The 20,876-nt window shown below is 39.5% G+C and overlaps 1 protein-coding gene across 8 annotated transcripts in view; it reads right to left on the minus strand.

Moving 5' to 3' along the window:
• Positions 1–20,876, minus strand: part of c1h8orf34 (chromosome 1 C8orf34 homolog) — a 364,640-nt gene that overhangs the window by 274,296 nt on the left and 69,468 nt on the right. For 7 of the 8 annotated variants that reach the window (XM_072254031.1, XM_072254215.1, XM_072253949.1 and 4 more), the window contains exons 4-5: positions 20,127–20,273; positions 11,289–11,317 (exon numbers count right to left, since the gene is read on the minus strand). In XM_072254031.1, coding sequence (XP_072110132.1) covers positions 11,289–11,317; positions 20,127–20,273 — 176 coding nt within the window. The remainder of the gene's footprint in view (positions 1–11,288; positions 11,318–20,126; positions 20,274–20,876) is intronic. The other variant, XM_072254127.1, reaches the window with a different exon arrangement.

Below are 20,876 nucleotides of genomic sequence, written 5' to 3' on the forward strand. Positions count from 1 at the left end.
AAAATGATCCCTTCGAATTAATCTTTACTTTGTATTTCAGAATTTAGCTTCATCACAATTCAAAATTTCATTGAATATTCTACATTATTCAGCTTCTAAAGATTTGATGAAGTATCAGACCATTATAAAGCTGAACTGACTTTATGAGCAGCAACATCATGGCATCTTGTATTAATACTTTCTACTTAACTGATCAAATGTCCTAATGCACAGCACAACAATGTGAATCAAACAAAAACTGACACTGAACCAAAAGAAGATAATACAGTCTTATGAACAGCCAATTAGAGACCTCTTAAAAGCTGGAGAGAAAAAGAACAGGCTTACAGGGAAATATTATAGTTTATAGACTAGCGGGAGAAAGTAGTGGAGAACTCACTGGGGTCAGTATTGCTAGAAAGTGTCATTCTCATAGGAATCAATAAGGTTACAGAAATAAAGAATAGCAACTCATGCATTGAACTAAAAACATGGATTTTCTTTTTAATTGGACTGATGGACTGGAGTTAATGTGGTTCAGAATAATAGCCAAGTAAGAAATATTTCTACATAAAAGATACATGGCAGCATTTTGGATAAGGTTTAAAGTATAAAACTAGAGGATGGAAAGGCTGGAAGATGAGCACATTGTGCTGGTTGAGAACGAAAGGAGCAAAGGATGTCAGCAGTCAATGAGCTGAGGCAAGAGCAGAGACAACAACTGTGACAGCTGGATTTTCAGGCAACCACATTAGTCCAGGGGATGCAAGAACAAAGCTCAGCTCAAGTTCAAATTGGATGCTGCGGTCGTATACAGTCCATTCCTGTCCAAGGCAATGGCCTGGAAGGAAAACGGGATTGATAACTAGGAAAAAGCTGTAGCAGGGCCAAGGACACTGGCTTTGTTTCTCTCAGTGCTTACCTGGAGGAAACTTTGATTCATCTAGGAATGACATCTGTTCAGCAATCTGACATAGTGAGGCAGATGAGTGTTCAGTAGACATGGTACACCAGTCATATGTGTGTAATGCTCTGGTTCACATGATTCATACTTTTTCTGTATTATGCTTTCCTGTTCTCTGTGTAAAAGAACTCTGTTGGGTTACTGTTGAAGATAAGAGATAGGAAAAAAGGTCTGGCATCCAATGGCGGTGAATGGATTCAAGGGAGGTTTTTCTGGTGAGGGACGCTAAGATTGGGTATGGGGCTTTTGGGTGGGGGGGGGGGGAAGAGAGTATACCTGCAAAGTTAGGGAGGGCTGTGACAGCTGGCCAATAAGACATAATCATCACAGGAAAGTACTATGTGGTCACATATGCCAAGTAAGCCAAAAGCTATAAACACACAGATGAAAATCTACAGTGCATCATGGTCTCAGTCATGTAAGATATTGTTTGTCCCATTGATTATAGCCATTTTGCTTTTGAGAAGAAGTGTAATTTCACTGAAGAGTGTTCGTAAATGTATGAATGCTATTTTGTCCAGGGTACCAACCTGACACCTAACCTCATTCTGCCAGTCCATCTGGGCACTACTAGTAGGTACCACCAGAAAGAATACATTTTCCTTTCTCTAACCAAGTGAATCAAAGTACAAAGTTCAAAGTAAAATGTATTATCAGAGTGCATACATGTCACCACATATAATCCCAAGGATTTTTTTCCTGCAGGCTTACTCATCAGATCTATAGAACAGCAACTGTAAACAGGATCAATGAACAAAAAAACTGTGCAACTACAAATATAAATAAATAATAATAAATTAAAAGAGCATGAAATAACAAAAGAAAGAGTCCTTAAAGAGAGATATTTGGTTGTGGGAACACCAGAAATAGAATGAGTGTAGTTATCCCCTTTTGTTCAAGAGTCTGATGGTTGAGGGGTAGTTACTGTTCTTGAACCTGGTGGTGTGAGTCCTGAGGCTCCTGTACCTTCTACCTGATGGCAGCAGTGAGAAAAGAGCATAGCCTGGGTGGTGAGGGTGTTTGATGATGGATGCTGCTTTTCTAAGGCAACATTTCATGTAGATGTGCTCATTGGTTTGGAGGGCTTTACCTGTGATGTACTGGGCTGAATTCATTAACTTTTGTAGAATTTTCCATTCAAAGGCATTGGTGTTTCCATATTAGGCTGTAACGCAGCCAGTCAATACATTTTTCACTAAACGTCTACAGAAGTCCATCGAGGTTTTTGACGACATGCTGAATCTCCACAGACTCCTGAGGAAGTAGAGGCGCTGTCGTGCTTTCTTTACAATTATATTTATATGATGGGTCCAGGACAGGTCAGCATTATAGTCAGAATTACACAATAAGCAAACAATCTGTTCAATTTGCTGTGCCCCTATGAACTATAAAGGACCAATCACTTTTACTAGCACTTGTCCATCGTTGTTGTGGATTCACTATAAAGGACCTGAGTAAGGACTAAGTCACCATTACCTCAAATTGGGGTGGCCTGCTGTGAAGAAATTTGGCAAAACATTAGAAATTTTTAGGTTTTTTTTTAATTGCTTGAGTGTTTGGGAATTTTTAATTTTTTAATGGTTGTATTTTATGTGTTTTGTTGATTTAATAGTCTGTAATGGATTTGAAAATTTTCTGAGTGGATGCCATATATATTCAGAGTGTTCGGCAGTTCTGTAGTGTCAAGTCAGTTGCTGAATTTTGATATTTTTCATACTTGTTCTGAGGTGAGTGTTGTTTGAACCTGCCCACCACTGCAACAGCAAGCACTATGGAACAGATGTTAAGGGGTCCAGGAAAGTTGAGTTTATCCAGAAGTCAGTCATGCAAATATTTCAGTACTAACAATGAGTTGAATTCAATTGACTTTATTACTTATATCCTTCAAATACATGAGGAGTAAAAATCTTTACGTTACATCTCGTCTAAATGTACAATGTGCATTTTATAGTAATTAATAATAAATAGTATGTACAACCAGACAGTCAATATAACATAGAAATATAGTTGTATCAGCATGATGGCCTGGTGGAAGAAGCTGTCCCAGAGCCTGTTGATCCTGGCTTCTATGCTGCGGTACTGTTTCCCGGATGGTAGCAGCTTGAACAGTTTGTGGTTGGGGTGACTCAATTATCCTTTGGGTCCTTTTTACACACTTGTCCTTGTAAATGTCCTGAATAGTGGAAAGTTCACATCTACAGATGCGCCAGGCTGTCCACACCACTCTCTGCAGAGTCCTGTGATTGGGGGAAGTACAGTTCCCATACCAGGCAGTGATGCAGCCAATCAGGATGCTCTCAGTTGTGCCCCTGTAGAAAGTCCTTAGAATTTGGGAACAAAATACCAAACTTCTTCAACCGACTGAGGTGAAAGAGGCACTGTTGTGTTTTTCTTACCACACGGCCAGTACGTACAGACCACGTAATATCCTCAGAGATGTGTATGCTGAGGAACGTAAAGCAGTTCACCCTCTCAACCCCAGATCCACTGATGTCAATAGAGGCTAGCTTGTCTCCATTCCTCCTGTAGTCCACAATCAGCTCCATTGTTTTTGCGACAAAGAGGGAGAGGTTGTTTTCTTGACAATGCTGTGTCAGGGTGATGACCTCTTCTCTGAAGGCTGCCTCATTATTATTTGAGATTAGGCCAATCAGTGTAGTGTCATCAGCAAATTTAATTGGCAGATTGGAGCTGTGGGTGGCGACACAGTCATGGGTATACAGAGAGTAAAAGAGGAAACTTAGGACATAGCCCTGATGGTCATCTGTGTTGTGGGTCAGAGGGGCAGAGGTGAGGAAGCCCACCCTTACCTCCTGCTGCCAATCTGACAGGAAGTCCAGGATCCAGCTCTATAAGGCAGGGTGAAGGCTGAGGTCTCTGAGCTTCTTGTCAAGCCCGGAGGGAATTATGGTGTTGAATGCTGACTTGTAGTCCAAGAACAGCATTCTCACAGCATTCTTCTCCAGATGTGTAAGGACGGTGTGTACAGCTGTGGCTATTGCGTCATCTGTAGGGGGAATTGTAGGGGGTCCAGTGTGGGTGGTAGCAAGCTGCAGATGTAATTCTTGACCAGCCTCTCAAAGCATTTGCTTATTATTGAGGTGAGTGTGACAGGATCCCAGTCATTCAGACATGTTACCTTGGTCACTTTAGGTACAGGAACAATGGTGGATGTTTTGAAGCAGGAGGGCACTCTACACTGTGAGAGGGAGAGATTAAAAATGTCTGTAAACACACCTGCCAGTTGTGCTGTGCACATCCTGAGTACTCGCCCTGGGATGCCGTCTGGTCCCGCAGCCTTGCAACTGTCCACTCTTTGAAAACACTTGTGTACTTCAGCCTCAGAGGTGATCAAGGTGCAGGTCACATCACTGGCTCTCCTCAGGGGCTCTGTGTTGGAAACATCAAATCGAGTGTAAAAAAGATTTAGCTCATCTGGGAGAGAGGCAGTGATATTGGAAACTTCACTGCATTTAGCTTTGAAGTCTGCGATGGTGTGTCAACCTTGCCATAAGCTGTGTCTGTTATCGGTGGAGAGCTGTGTCTGTATCTTATCCCTGTATTGTCATTTCCCCGCCTTGATGACTTTGTGCAGATTGTAGCTGCATTCCTTGAGTTCCTGTAGGTCACCGGCAACGTAAGTTCTGTGTCTCATGATAAGTGCTGCTCGCATGGAACTGTTGATCCATCGTTTCTGGTTTGGATTGTCCCTGACCGATTTCTGGGAGACAACATCCTCGATGCACTTCCTGATGAAACTCGTGACCCCATCTGTGAATTTGGAGACATCCTCATTATGAAAAACATTCCAATTGACATCATCAAAGCAGTCCTGTAGCATGGAGATCGATTGGTTGGACCAACAGTGGACGGTTTTAACTATGGCCGCATCTTATTTCAGCTTCTGCCTGTATCTTGGCAGCAGCAAGACAGAGGAGTGATCCTGCTTTCCAAATGGCGGCTGGAGGAGCGCTTTGTCAGCGTTGCGGGAGGGAGAGTAATTGTGGTCGGCTATGCTATCTCCCTATGTGTCACCAGGATGTGTTAACCCAATACTACTGAAACACATAGATGAAATTAATTGTATTTTCTATTTTGAATGTTTAGAAAGATCACAATGATTAGAAAAATCAGCTACTAATGGCTTTCAGAAAAGGAGTCTGTATCTCTTTAAAAGTTTGTGTTACCATTAATCACTAGAATTGGATCATCCAGCCCCTTGAGTTGTTGGCACCATTAAATAAGATTATGGCTGAACTTGTGCCTCATGTTTATTTCCCTCACACCATCTTCACATCCATTTTCATCTGCTTTGTCGATGATGTTATTTCCATCAGAGGGAAGGATGTTTGTTAACAATTAAATTTCATCTGCACTTTTCAGTGAATGAAACAGCTCATGTCTACAGCAGCAGCAAGCTATATACAACAATAAGGAAGGGAAATGTGGGAAGGTATTGCCCAGACACTAAGAATGTATACATAACTGTTTTGTATACATGTGTGTACAGACAGATACACAATCAGATACAATGTATAGTCAGATATGCAACCAGATCAATGATATATTGATAAATCTGATGGCCTGGTGAAAGAATCTCTCCCATAGCCTGTTGGTCTAGGCCTAGTGCTCTGGTACTGTTTGCCAGATGGAAGCAGCTGAAACAGTTTGCGGTTCGGGTGGCTGGAGTCCCTGATGACCCTCCAGGCCCCTTTTTATGCACCTGATGCTGTAAATGTCCTGAACAGAGGAAAGTTCACATCCACAGATGCACTGGGCTGTCTGCACCACTCTCTGCGATGCCCTGCAATTAAGGATAGTACAGTTCCCATACCAGGCGGTGACACAGCCAATCAGGATGCTCTCATGCCAAACATCTTTGGCTGTCTGAGGTGCAAGAGGTGCTGTTGTGCTTTTTTCACCACACAGCTGGTACCTACAGTCCAGCTGAGATCCTCAGTGATGTGAACACCGAGGAACTTGAAATTACTCACCCTCTCAACCACAGAGCATAGGGGCCAGCCTGTCTCCATTCCTCCTGTAATCCACGATCAACTCCTTCGTTTTTTTGGCATTGAGGGAGAGGTTGTTTTCTTGGCACCACTGTGTCAGGGCGTTGACTTCTCTTTTGGAGGCTGTCTTATCATTGTTGCAAATAAGGCCTATCAATGTTGTGTCATCTGCAAATTTGATCAACAGACTGGAGCTGTGCGTGGCAACACAGTCGGGGGTGTATAAGGAGAAGAGTGTAGCCACTAGTGTTATTAGTCCTGAGTTTCTTATTCAAAAAAAATATTGCTATAAGAAACATTAGAATTTACCAAAGTACTGCTCAATCCACATTGGTATTATTTTATTGCAAAATAAAAGACTATGAATCTCAACAACTCTGTGTGCTGGTGGATGTGTAATGAGTCACAGCAATCTCAGAACAATAAATATTTTATTAGTCCCTTATAGTGTCATACTGCACAAAACATATGCCTCCAGAGTAAATAAAATGTTATTACTAGGTAATATATTACATATATTAGGGAGGTGGTATACAAGCTGTTCATTTTGCTTACCTGATGAATTCTTTGGGAGGAATCCTCCCTTTATGTGATTCTTCCACATTATATCCAGGATGAGCCTCTGACATTACTCATGTTCTCAAGAGTTAACTCATTTGTTGGGGGAAATGAAATAAGTGATAGTATGTAATATTAAAAAGGAGGTTGAATCTATTGAAAAGGAGGGGATAACTTGTACTTGCTGAATACCAAATGCCAAAATGATGTGTTGGAGGTGTGCATGAAATAAATGAGTATCAGAAACCGGTTGTCTTCTCCAGGGAAGTTGTTGTATACCGTGGTAATTTATTCTGCTGAACAAATGCAGGAGGTCGGATGAATTCTTCCATGGATCTGGGAATAGGAAAGGGGAACCTCACCAGGACAGGCAAAGTTGGATTCTTACTCAGATCCATCTTTACTCTGTGCATGGCTCTTAAAGTATTCCTTGCCTCCGACGCGCAAAATCTGAAGCTGATTCATCAATTTCTTCATTGAGAGGTGGCTCTGGAAAAACAAATTTCTTGCGACATTCTGGCAAGCTTTTTTATCAAAACGTACTACTGTTTGCAGAGCTTCTATTTAGGTCCATATACTGGGGTCCTATACAATAATCTTTGTTACTTTTTGTTCCTCTGACAGCTGAAGGATGTACAGGCACACCGGGGGCATTCAGATTCAGGTTTATTAACCACATGTATATTAAAATATACAGTGAAATGTGTCATTTGTGTCAACACCCAACACATCCAAGAATTTGCTGGGGGCAGCCTGCAAGTGTCTCCACACTTTCTGGCACCAATATAGCATGCCCACCATAGTTGGCAGAATGACACAGAACACAACAAAACTGAACGTACCAAGTGACAAAGCAACAACAACAAAACAAGTTCCATTCCTCCCTCCCACCCCCGTACATACACATCCTCTAACCTCAGAGTAGGTCATTCTCTTCGGCCTCTGGTCTCCAGTGGACTCGTGGATTCGCAGACATTGGGCCACTGACCTCCCTAGTAGATTCGCAGAGATTCACAGACTTGGGGCTCAGGCTATCAGACCTTGATTCCTGGACTTCCAATTGACCTTTGGGCTTCAATCTGAACTTCCTATCAACCTTTGGGCTTCAATCATGGGTATCAACCCAATACCTGCCAATGATGACTGAGGTCACTGGATGAGGACTCAAACTCCAGGCCTCAAATTCTGGATTAGCCAATACAGGATGCCAAACGTCCTCAATGTTCTGGCATTGGTGAACTTCAACATCTTGGTCATCTCACTGAGGGGTGTATCAAGATAGGGTTCACATTTTCCAGGATATCATTATAGACTTTTATTGTCTGGAAGCCTCGTTGTACAGAAGCAGCAGCCTTGTAAAAGGCCTTTTCTTTGCAGATGTTAAGGGCAAAGGTCATCCTCTATGCCTCAGTGAAACAGACAATGGAGTATATGCATGTGTTTTCCATGTGCTGCAGTTTGATGCATGCAGTTGAGAGATGTTGCCTCTAGGATGGAGATGATGCAGGTTGGTGACTATGACCAGTGGGATATCTCAGAAAACGCTGATGAGCTACCAACACGACACAATATATTCTGACAATTTGGCTGAAGGGACCAAATTTGTTGATGACTTGTGAGGAAACTCACTTCAGTCAAAGAAAAAGAAATGCTGTGATTTTTTTTTTAAAGTGGCGAGAGATTAAAAATGCTAGTGCTTAAATGGACTTAGATATCTTGCACGCAAGATACTGAAAACTAATGTGCAGTTACAACAGGCAACAGAGGCAAATATGTGTCAGTTCTTATTGCTAAAGGATTTGAGTATTAGAGTAAACCAGCTTTACATAGAGCCTTGGTGCAAGAAATGCACACAAATCTGGTCCCCTTACCTCAAAAAAAAGGATGTACTTGCTATGAGAGAGAACAGAAATAAATCATCAGAGTGGTGCTTGGAAATGATGTATCTGTCAACTGACGAGAGGTTGAGGAGGTCAGGTCTCCGCTGCTAAAATTTGGAAAAACATAGAAACATAGAAAATAGGTGCAGGAGTAGGCCATTCAGCCCTTCGAGCCTGCACCGCCACTCAGTATGATCATGGCTGATCATCCAACTCAGAACCCTGTACCTGCCTTCTCTCCATACCCCCGATCCCTTTAGCCACAAGGGCCATATCTAACTCCCTCTTAAATATAGCCAATGAACTGGCCTCAACTGTTTCCTGTGGCAGAGAATTCCACAGATTCACCACTCTCTGTGTGAAGAAGTTTTTCCTCATCTCTGTCCTAAAAGGCCTCCCCTTTATCCTTAAACTGTGACCCCTCGTTCTGGACTTCCGCAACATCAGGAATAATCTTCCTGCTTCTAGCCTGTCCAATCCCTTTAGAATTTTATACATTTCAATAAGATCCCCCCTCAATCTTCTAAATTCCAGAGAGTATAAGCCTAGTCGATCCAGTCTTTCATCATATGAAAGTCCTGCCATCCCAGGAACCAATCTGGTGAACCTTTTTTGTACTCCCTCTATGGCAAGAATGTCTTTCCTCAGATTAGGGGACCAAAACTGCACACAATACTCCAGGTGTGGTCTCACCAAGGCCTTGTACGACTGCAGTAGAACCTCCCTGCTCCTGTACTTGAATCCTCTTGCTATGAATGCCAGCATACCATTCGCCTTTTTCACCACCTGCTGTACCTGCATGCCCACTTTCAATGACTGGTGTACAATGACACCCAGATCTCGTTGCACCTCCCCTTTCCCTAATTGGCCACCATTCAGCTAATAATCTGTTTTCCTGCTTTTCCCACCAAAGTGGATAACTTCACATTTATCCACATTAAATTGCATCTGCCATGAATTTGCCCACTCACCTAACCTATCCAAGTCACCCTGCATCCTCTTAGCATCCTCCTCACAGCTAACACTGCCGCCCAGCTTCATGTCATCTGCAGACTTGGAGGTGCTGTATTTAATTCCCTCGTCTAAGTCATTAATATATATTGTAAACAACTGGTGTCCCAGCACTGAGCCTTGCGGTACCCGATTAGTCACTGCCTGCCATTCTGAAAAGGTCCCGTTTATTCCCACTCTTTGCTTCCTGTCTGCCAACCAATTCTCTATCCACATCAATACCATACCCCCAATACCGTGTGCTTTAAGTTTGCACACTAATCTCCTGTGTGGGACCTTGTCAAAAGCCTTTTGAAAATCCAAATATACCACATCCACTGGTTCTCCCCTATCCACTCTACTAGTTACATCCTCAAAAAATTCTATGAGGTATGTCAGACATGATTTTCCTTTCACAAATCCATGCTGACTTTGTCCGATGATTTCACTGCTTTCCAAGTGTGCTGTTATCGCATCTTTGATAATTGACTCTAGCATTTTCCCCACCACCGATGTCAGGCTAATGAGAGTCGACACTGAAACATACAAAATTGTAAACAGTAGACACCAGGAGGATGGTTCCTGAAGTGAGAGGGTCCAAACTGAGGGGGAGGTGGTCATCGTCTCAAAATAAGGGGGCAAGACTTTTAGTAAAAATGTCTCACTCAAAAGAATCAACTTCCAAGGGATGTGGAGGCTCAGTCACAAATTAGTTTCAAAAGAGTTCCATAGATTTCTGAATAATAAAGAGACAAAAGTAAAGAAATTATGTTTGAGGGAGAAGGTCACCCATAATAATTTCACATCATATTAGACAGCGATAACAAAGTCGATTCTGATTTTATCTGATCCTCATATATAGGCAAAGCAAGACTGATGGGCAAAATAATCTACTTCTGTTTTTATTTCTTATGATCGTAACTGAGGTGGGAGAAGATGAACACACCTTAACTTGAAGCAATACTGACAAGCACCACATCTTCCATGTGCGCAGAGCTATCTTACCATATTGGCCCCCTGCTGGTTTATTGTCCTCGTCACAAATTATATTCAACATGTCCTGGAAGAATGTAGGAAATGATTCAGTCTGTGTCAGACAGTAAGATCTGGGTGACGGTTGAATATGTGGTAGTGTCTGCCAAATACATCTATCAGGCATGAAGTAAGTGCTGACTCTGCAAGTCTGAGGTAAATCTATGAGAGATGTTTAAAGATTCTGATTGATAGAGATAGATGGGTAAATAATAAGATTCAAGTACATGAAATAGTGACTAAAATTAGTAGTTCACTCAACTGATTATGGCATTTCAAGATATATTCACCCTGCCATTCATACAAGGCCACCCAACTTTTGGCAATGCATCTAGGTCCTCAGGGCTTCCTCTTCCACTGCAACAAGTGTCTCCTATCATTGTATTTGAAGTATTTGGCTGAAGGATTCCCAAGTTCCTTGAGATAGAAGATCACTTCCTCTTCCACCAACGCCTCCAATGGAGTTTCAGAAAATCGTGCACCTCCCTTTCTTCCACACAGCTTCATTCATAAATGTTTCCAAGGTCAGATTCTATTAAATATCACCTGCAGCTCCTTCTGCAAATACAATCCATCTTTTCATAAAGAGGTGCAGGTAGTTCAGTCATGATATTGTTCCCAGGTTAAAGATTCAATTCTGCAGTTTGCACTAGTTGCCTTCCGCAATATTTATTAGCAACGAATTTCTCAGGCAGAGTGCAGCATCTACAGCATGAACTGAACATGAATTTTATTACAATATTTGGTTACTATTATTAAAAATTGCTGCCACATATGTGTGTAGATAACATATGTGAAAACAGGAAGTTTCACACATGGAGACACACAATATGATATATACTGTAAGTAAAGGAAGAGGGGAAAAGGATTTACCTGATCAAATTCATCCGGAGCACCAATACCTGGACAGGAAAAATTAAAATAATTAAAATTCTAGTAATTTTACAGGTTTTACCTTTTCAAAGTTTAAAGTAAAATTTATTATCAGAGTACATAGATGTCACCACATACAACCCTGAGCTTCTTTTTCTACGGTCATAATTAGCAAATCTACAGATCAGTAACTATAAACTGTAAACATCAGGAACTGTTAACTGTAAACAAACCGTGCAAGTGTAGATAAAAATAAATAGCAATAAATAACAAGCATAAAATAACAATTTAAGAGTCCTTAAATGAGTGTCGCTATCCCCTTTTGTTGAAGAGCCTGGTGGTTGAGGGGTAGTAACTGGTTTTGAACCTGGTGGTGCAAGTCCTGAGGCTCCTCCTGTACCTTCTAAGGCAGCAGTGAGAAAAGAGCATGGCCTGGGTGGTGACAATGGATGCTGCTTTTCTACGGCAATGTTTCATGTAGATGTGCTCAGTGGTTTTACCTATGATGTACTGGGCTGAATCCACTATCTTTTATAGGAATTTTCTGCTCAAAGGCATTGGTGTTCTCATACCAAGCAGTACTGCAGCCAGTCAGCACGCTTTCCACCACACATCTACAGAAGTTTGCCAAGGTTTTCGATTGAATGCCAAAACTTCTCAGACTCCTGAGGAAGTCATGGCACTGTCGTGCTTTCTTTGCAATAATATTTATATGATGAGTCCAGGTCAGGTCCTCTGACCCGGGAATGTAAAGTTACTGACCATCTCTGATCTTCTGATGATTACTGGCTCATGGACCTCTGTTATCCCTCTCCTGAAGTCTACAATCAGTTTTTTGGTCTTATTGATATTAAGTGAGAAGTTGTTATTACACCACTCAGCCAAGTTTTCAGTCTTCCTCCTGTATGCTGATTCAACCCCTTTGACAAAAGGTTTACATTGCATTTGCAAGGATCTATAAAATTCTGTCTTTATATTAAACAAATCCTTGAGAACTTGGATAGCATTGATGTTATTACCTGTGCAAGCAGGAAAACAGGACAAGTGAGGTAATCCCACAACCTACCAAAGATGTAGAAGAGAATTTTAGCTGTTCTTTTGGGGATTCATCAAGGGAGAAAGATTTCTATTTGTCTTGAAGCTTGTGAATCCTTCAGGCAGAACTGACAGCCACTATTATGATTTTAAGTCTGTTGTGACTAACAATATCAGCTAATTATAGTTAATTGTAATTCTGCAAGAACTTTCAAAATAGGGACGAGACATACACTTTGATATGTTGCATTTCAACATATTCTGGCTTCTCTCCCTCCCACACTTCTATGATCCCAGGATTCTGCTGTTACAAATACAATGCTCCAAAGGAGTTCAATCTTACAAGAAAGAATTAATGCAGACTCTAAATGATTGAGGGACTTGCATGTAGTCTTTATTTTTTAAATGAGTTGCAACAGTTGAAGTAAAGTTTAAAAAACTGGAATCAAATGAACTTATTTTTCCTTCAATCTACTTTAAATATGCTTTAATGGTTTTAAAACTGCTGTGATAGGATTCATTTAACTAAAAGATTACCATGTAAGAAACATCGTTAATAAAGTCAGACTTGTTTCATTTTTCTATGCAGGTTAATTTTCACATGAAGTATGTATCAAATATAACTGGATTGAATTCAGATCAAGAAAATGAAGCAGAGAAAATTCTGTCATAGTGCGATAATGTTCAGGAACTGCAGCAGCCAAGCATCTTCATTGATATTATGGATGTATCAATTTAGATGGGTGGTAGACATTCACCCATCTAAATTGAAATTAGTGCTAAAAAAAAAAAATCCCAATGTGTATCGTTTGTTACAAAGTTTTAGTAGGGTTTCTGTGATAACTAATGAAATTAAAGAAATTTTAGTCTGTAGTAATGCCTGTTTATGATGGAAGATGTTGCAATGATATTATTGCTAAAGTCATGGAGAAATGACTGCATCTTACTCTTTATAACTTTATCTCTGGAAGACAGAGAGAAAAAGCCACAAATACTTATGATGGGTTTACAACAAAGCAACGAAGAGGGAGTACAGGAAGTCCGAGGAGCAGATCAAAAAAAGGAGGATAATCCAAACTAAGTAATGGAGATGTTATGGCTGAAAATCTTCCATCTTCCTGGTGAAGTGGATATTTCAGGAGTTATTAATGCTTTTTGGTGTGCAGAAAACAACTGTGTCTGGTGAAATTTTTGAAATTAATAGAAGCTCAACTTCAGAAATAAATAGACAAACTTACACCTTTGTTTAGGTTTCTAATTTTATCTTAATAGATAAATAGTCAATAAATCCAACCATGAAGGTATTAACACTTCAGGGAGGCAACAGGCAATGGTTAACGAGGAAGATGAGAAAACAAAAACAAAAATCAAAATCAGATCAGGAGGAGACCACAACATTGTGACTTAAGTAGCAGGGCCACCTTTCCTCTTTCTAACAACTTCTCTGGATTGTACCAACTTAAGACTATGCAATCATACACTGTGGCATGCATCAGCCATGCAAGGGAGTTCATCACACTTTACCCTAAGAAATTCTATCAGTCCACTGAACAGAAAGTCTAGATATATCTAAGTATATCTCAGGCTTCTCTCTTGAGAGAGAAGAGGATGTGAAGTCACTTGATAGAGTTGCACAAAGTGATAAGAGACAAAGGTCAAGCGGACATAGGGGACATTTAAGAGACTCTTAGATAGACACATGAATGAAAGAAAAATGGAGATTTGTGTGGGATGGAAGGATTCAATTGATCTTGGTGCAGGTTCAAAGGTTGCCACAACATTGTGGACCAAAGTACCTGTACTGTGCTGTACCGTGCTGTACCACTATATTGAGGTCTCTTCTAGTGAGACATTTTCCAGAAAGGTCTTCCCTTTACACAATAGGGAGTGCTGGTGACAGATGAGATAACAGAAAGATGTGAAACAATACCAAACATCTAGGGCTCTATTGTCTTTACTAACTTCAAGATATCTTTGGCTGTCTGCTTGAAGTTTCAAATGACTTTAACACCTCTATTGTGAACTGTGATTGATCGTGTGAGTAACTAATTCAAACATATGCACTTTACGATAATTAATATCTGTAACTGTTAAGTCAATTCCGGTTTCTAAGCAATTTCCCATGAACTATAAGATTTTCAAGTTTGCCAATAACATATAAAAAAATACAGAAGGCTGGGTAGTGATGTCAGCATGCAGCATAGTGATTCTGCAACAAAATGTAGATAGACTAAGTGATGGATGAAAATCTGACAATGTGGGGAAAAGTGAGGTCAAACTCTTCAGTGAAAGGAATCAAAAGGTAGAGTATAATCTAAATGAAGAAAGATTGCAAATGAGGGACCTAGGTGCTCAAGCAACACACATAAAAGTTGCTGGTGAACGCAGCAGGCCAGGCAACATCTCTAGGAAGGGATCTCTAGACGACATTTCAGGCCAAGACCCTTCATCAGGACCTAGGTGTTCTCATGCTTGGATCACAAAATGTTTGTAGGCAGGCCCAACAAGTAATTAATACAAACAGCGTGTTAGCCTCTATTGAAAAGGAGTTAGAGCTTAAGAATAGGGAGGCTTTATTAAAGTTGTATATGGTATCCGGAAGGCCACACATGGAATACTGGGCACAATTTTGGTACACTCATGTAAAAATGGATATAGTAACACTGCAGGCAATCCATCATATTGTGGGACAGTCTCAAGGGACCCAATCACCTAATCCTGTTCTTATTTTCTTGTGTTCTTTGTATATGTTCTGAGACCCCAGTTGCAATTAAATTTAAGAAATTCAAAGGCACATTCACCTTCGTAAATCAAAGTATTGAGTACAGGAGAAGGGATGTTACGTTGAAGTTGAATAATATGTTGGTAAAGCTTATTTTGGAGCATTTTGTGCAATTTTGGTCATCTAACTACAGGAAAGATGTAAACAAGGTTGAAAGAGTGCTGAGAAAATTTACAAAGATGTTGCTGACACTGGAGCACCTGAGTTATAAGGAAAGATTAAGTAGGTTAGGACTTTATTCCTTGGAACGTAGAAGATTGAGAGGAGATTTGATTTGAGTATACAAAATTATGCAGGATACAGATAGGGTAAATACAAGTAGGCTTTTTCCAGTGAGGTTGGGTTCAATTAGAGGTACAATTAGAGGTCATAGGTTAATGGTGAAAGGTAAAAAATTTAAGGGGAAGATGAGGGGAAACTTCTTCACTCAGAGGGTAATGAGAGTATAGAATGAGCTGCCAGCACAAGTGGTGCATGCAAGCTCGATTTCAATGTTTAAGAGCAGCTTGGATAGGTACAGAACAGTAGGGATATGGAGGGCTATGGTTCTGATGCAGGTCGATGGGTGCAGGCAAATTAGATGGTTCAGCATGGACCAGCTGGGTGAAGGGCCTGCTTCTGTGCTGTACATTTATATGACTCTATGAAAGATTCATAGCACAGAAACAGAGCCTTCAACCCACCAGGTCCACGGCAACCATACACCACCCAATCACACTACTTCAAAATTAACCCCATTTTATTCTCTCCCACATTCTCTTCATCCCACCACTCACCGACATGCTAAGGGCAATTTACAGTGGTCAACCCACACAATGTTGAGATATGGCAGGAAGCCAGAGTACCAAAAAACACACCCATGTACATTCTCCCTGTGCCCACAAACTTCACACAGAATGTCAGGACTGTACCCAGATCTCTGCTGTTGAGAGACAACAGTTGTACCACTGCACCTATTGCTTTTCATGTAATGTTTGCATGATGCATAGCTGAACGTTTTCAATAACTCAACCCAGTAGAAGCAACTGGGAAATTCGAGAAATTTGTTACATCTTCTATGGGGCCCTGAAGGAGAATTGCCCTCAAGGTAAATCCCTCTATGAAGGATTTTATGAATGTCTGTCCATCCCAACATTTCCGGCAGAACTTGAACAAGGGGCTCAAAAGTTTCTGTCTGCCACTTCCACAGAAAGTGAAACATTGATCCTCTTTTCATTTACATAGAAAAGTAATTGAATTCACCATGTGGCTCAATTAATGTATCAACATTGATTTGAGTAATTTAAAATCAATGTATTCCCTTTTGGTAAACAACGATTCCAATTCAACCTGTCATATTCCTCTCTATTTCTGCTCAGTTGTTCTGGGTAGATTTTACTTTATGGCTCCAACAGAAAGTACTATTGCCACAATATTTTCATTATATGTCATCTCTTATGTAATGATACTAATTTCATTGTTTAACTATAAAAGTAGCAATCTCATTAGTAATAACTACTATATGCCAATCCTTCATAGCTCTGCTTGCTTTTTGCATTAAACTGTACATGCATTTTAGCTCCATAGTTTAAGAAACTCTCAATTTGGGTAGACAGGGTCAAACAGCAGGGAGAAAATGACTTTTTGACCTTTCTCATCCATACCCACCATCAAATCCTCATGAAAAGCTCTCGAATTCTAAAAAAAAAGTGGGATGCCATTCATAATGATAATTCAGACATTACATTTTATCAAAAAAAATCAATACCCGTAGTCAAATCCTTCCCATAGAAAATAGCTTGAGCCATAATAAACAACAAAGCCAATTATTATTTATAATTGTATCAATTATCACAATAGCCTCTTCACAATAGATATAAATAAACAACCCTAAATGGCTTGTATTTAAATTCAGGGTAATATAAGACAAATTATATGTTCATTCAGAAAACATTCATTTTCACTAGACCCTGCTTAAAGCTGAAACTACATAATGCATTACACATTGTGATATGCTCATTATATTTAACTACTAAAGTATTTGTAATAACATCACAGAAAAAATATTTTGTTGATACTAATATACTATGTGAAATAGCTTTTTTTCCAGAAAGTCATCTTCTTCTTCCTTTCAAATAAATTTCATTATTTCTTTCCAACCTTTGTTTCTATTATTCTGCCCAAGCACAAAACAGCCCAGGAGACCAGGTATTTTGAAAACAACTAGTTGAGATAAATAACACACATCAAAGTTGCTGGTGAACACAGCAGGCCAGGCAGCATCTCTAGGAAGAGGTACAGTCGACGTTTTGGGCCGAGACCCTTCATCAGGACTAACTGACAAAAGAGTTAGTAAGAGATTTGAAAGTCAACTTTCTTTTTCTTTTTAAATCTTTTTATTAATTTTTCAAAATTATAAACTCAATAACAAAGTTGGTACAAAGAGATTGGAAAAATGTTCATCAGCATATATAAAATGAATTTTAAGTAACATAGATATAAAAGACTTCCAAACTCATAATGAGATTAAACATTAAAAAAGAAATAAAAAGAAAAAAACTATATATAAACAAAAAAAACCCTAAAAGAAAAAGGGAAAAAAAAACCCCAAGAAAAAAAGAACAAAACAGGGCTAGACCAACAGCTTGTATCGGACACGTTCAAAAAGTCAACTGACCAGCTCTTGGCTCCATCCCTCCCCCTCCTGTCTTCTCCTATCATTTTGGATCTCCCCCTCCCCCTCCCACTTCAAACCTCTTACTAGCTCTCCTTTCAGTTAATCCTGACGAAGGGTCTCAGCCCGAAACGTTGACTGTACCTCTTCCTAGAGATGCTGCCTGGCCTGCTGCGTTCACCGGCAACTTTGATGTGTTTTGCTTGAATTTCCAGCATCTGCAGATTTCCTTGTGTTTGCGTAGTTGAGATAAATATCTCTTCTAATCAGCAAAGAGACTTGGTCTTTACTTCCTTCCCCAAAATGATGAAGATGAGATCACAAAATCAATGATATGATAGCCCATTGGCACTAAAGTCATTGAAATACATCCTGTGCCTGACAAGTGAACTTGCAACAGGGGTTTTAACTCTGATGAACTATATACTCCAAAATTAACTTCTAACTTCAGAAGTCTCTAAACTCTGCACATTGATTCATAAACAGATTTGTTGGCAATTTTCGTAATTGTTTGGAGACCTAATTCAAATGTTCTTTATGCCACCAACACTGGAAACAGTTCATTGTTTGTACTCTGACATGACAGTGAAAACCCTACAACACAGTAACCTCCTTTGTAGGTCACTCGAGTTAGCAATTACTGCATCTGTTTTGCATTTATAAAATGAGTAAATTAAAGTATCTACAGGAGTAAATAGTAAGTGATCATTGAAGAAGTGAGATGGTTTAACTGTCAAACACAATGTTTTTAATGAAGTGATCAATTGTGATCCCATTACATTCTGACCTTTTCAAACTCTGGTATTTTTATTCCAGATGATTACTTCTGCACTGCTATCCACCAATGGTTTGACATAAGGGATAGAGCTCACTGCTGGCAGCTTCAAAGTGCTGTTTTGAGTGGAGGTTTTTATTGAAATAAACATCGTGGTAAAGATAATCAAGATTTTCCACTACTATGCTAGAAATAATATATAATGCCAATTATATTGACTACCCTGACATTAGTGATTTGAAGAGATTTCTCGAGTGTTTGTACTGGTATGTATGTCAACTATATTCTTGAAGTAATTGTTGAAGTATTAAGCCATAAAAAAATGGAAGAGAACCAATATTCCAAGTGCTTGATGTAAATAACAAACTCAATACTATTTTTAAACTAAGAAAACACAAAAGATCCAGTTTATCTGGCCCATTAAATACAATCCAAATTACTGCAACACTGCAGCAGTGCATGCTGGGATAGCCAATCTGCTTGATTTTCCGACTTAAACAGGTTAGCAAAACTGTGGATGCAGAATTTCAGGACACAAGTATAAAATTAACATTTCTCAGGAGATTAGTGATCAGTAGCAAGAGTAAAATAAACTCACAAGATCGAGTTGATGCTCTGTTGATCAGACCCTTAGGGAAAAAAATCCGAAAATGGTTTAAAAAATGAAGGATAAATAGAGACAAAGACAGAAGGTGTGCTGTGATGCTAGTACTTGGAAGTAACAGGATATAGGATCAGATGTTTACCCAAGGCTTCTAACACCATTCTGGGTATAATGGAGATATTTTTTGCCCTATGTAAAAGTTGAATTATTTTCTATTTAGCTGTATCAACCTGCTCTAAGTTTAACATACACAGCCACATAGCAGCTGACTGCAATTAACATTTAGAAGAAATTTAAACATAATTAATGCAAAAAATAGCAATCACTTGTCCAGTTCCTGATGGACAATGGATAGTTTGTTAGCCAACAATGACTTGTGCTTCCCAAATTTCAAGATTAAAAACTGTCATTTCTGAGGGGAAAATGGCGTATCTTAAAGGAAAGCACATGAAGTTGAGGAGGGGAGCAAAAGTAAAAAGCGCTTGAGTAAATATCCTTGATATCTCTCTCTAGAATAGTATCAGATTAATTTGAACCTGGAGTTCTGTGCTCCATTCAAGGATCATGTAAACATATTTTCACATCTTTACTTCTTTCTACTTATGCATACCTATAGAAATAAAGTAAGTTTCAGTATGCAGACTGGAAGGTTAATTGCCAACTGCAAATTGCCTCTAGTGTGTGGGTGTGAGACAGAATCTGGGGGAAGCTGACAGGTGTGTGGAGAGAATACAAAATGGGAACAATTTAGGCTCAACAATGGGTGGTTGAGGGTCCCCTTGGATTCAGTAGGTCAAAAAGCCATTTCCATGTTGTATCTCTCTATGAGTCCATGAGTATTTAACACCTGTGCACCACAATAAATGCAAATTCAATTTAGAAGTATTTTATATCCAGCAGTCTTGTAGGACAAAAATAGGGTAATTGCAATCTCCACTTAAAAAGGATTAAGTTTACATTGCTACGTTAATTACTAAAGAAATACCCACTGCGTGAGAGGTTTTCCAAGGCTTTGCCCAGCTTCTTGCTTTCCTGAAGGATGTGATTCAGTTCATCAAAGTTGTGGCTTTCCGGTTTTCTTTGCCAATCCCAAGCCGCATGTTCCATTGACCTTGGTACTGCAAGGATTAAGGAAACTGTGAGAAAAAGTCAGCAGTTTACCCTCACTGATTCTCCTTCACAGTTATTATACTTTCTCCTTAATAGAAGAACCTGGCATGACATTATTGGAATAACTAATTCATTAGAATAATGCAAGATCACTAACAACAACTCTGCATAGCAAGATGGATTTTCAACTTAATTATATCTAGTTGTACACAGTTGCACAAAGCTTGTAAGTATTTGTCCCAAAAACATTGTCTAAAAGTTAAACTAATATTTGATTTATAAGGATATGTACATTGCTTTTCTGCATGCATTTATTCTTTTCATTTGAAATACTATCCTGTGGAATATCATTTATTATAAAATTTACTAATGTGTCACTTGACCTAGTTTTCAAACATCAACTATATAATTCTATTTTGAGTTTGAACAACAAGATACATTTGGATCCCCATCAGTATCATCAGCAGAACCGTCTGTGATTTTAAGCTAATTCTACCTTCAAATCATTATGGAATACTGCAAGTAAAGAACTTCTCTTAAAAAAAGAACTCAGAAGACAGTTCTATTTTTCAATAAGAACCAAATTGCTGGAAGGTGTCAGCCAGTCGAACAGTATCTATGCAAGAGAA

The sequence above is a fragment of the Mobula birostris genome, chromosome 1 (assembly GCF_030028105.1).
Source record: "Mobula birostris isolate sMobBir1 chromosome 1, sMobBir1.hap1, whole genome shotgun sequence".
NCBI classification, from domain to species: domain Eukaryota; kingdom Metazoa; phylum Chordata; class Chondrichthyes; order Myliobatiformes; family Myliobatidae; genus Mobula; species Mobula birostris.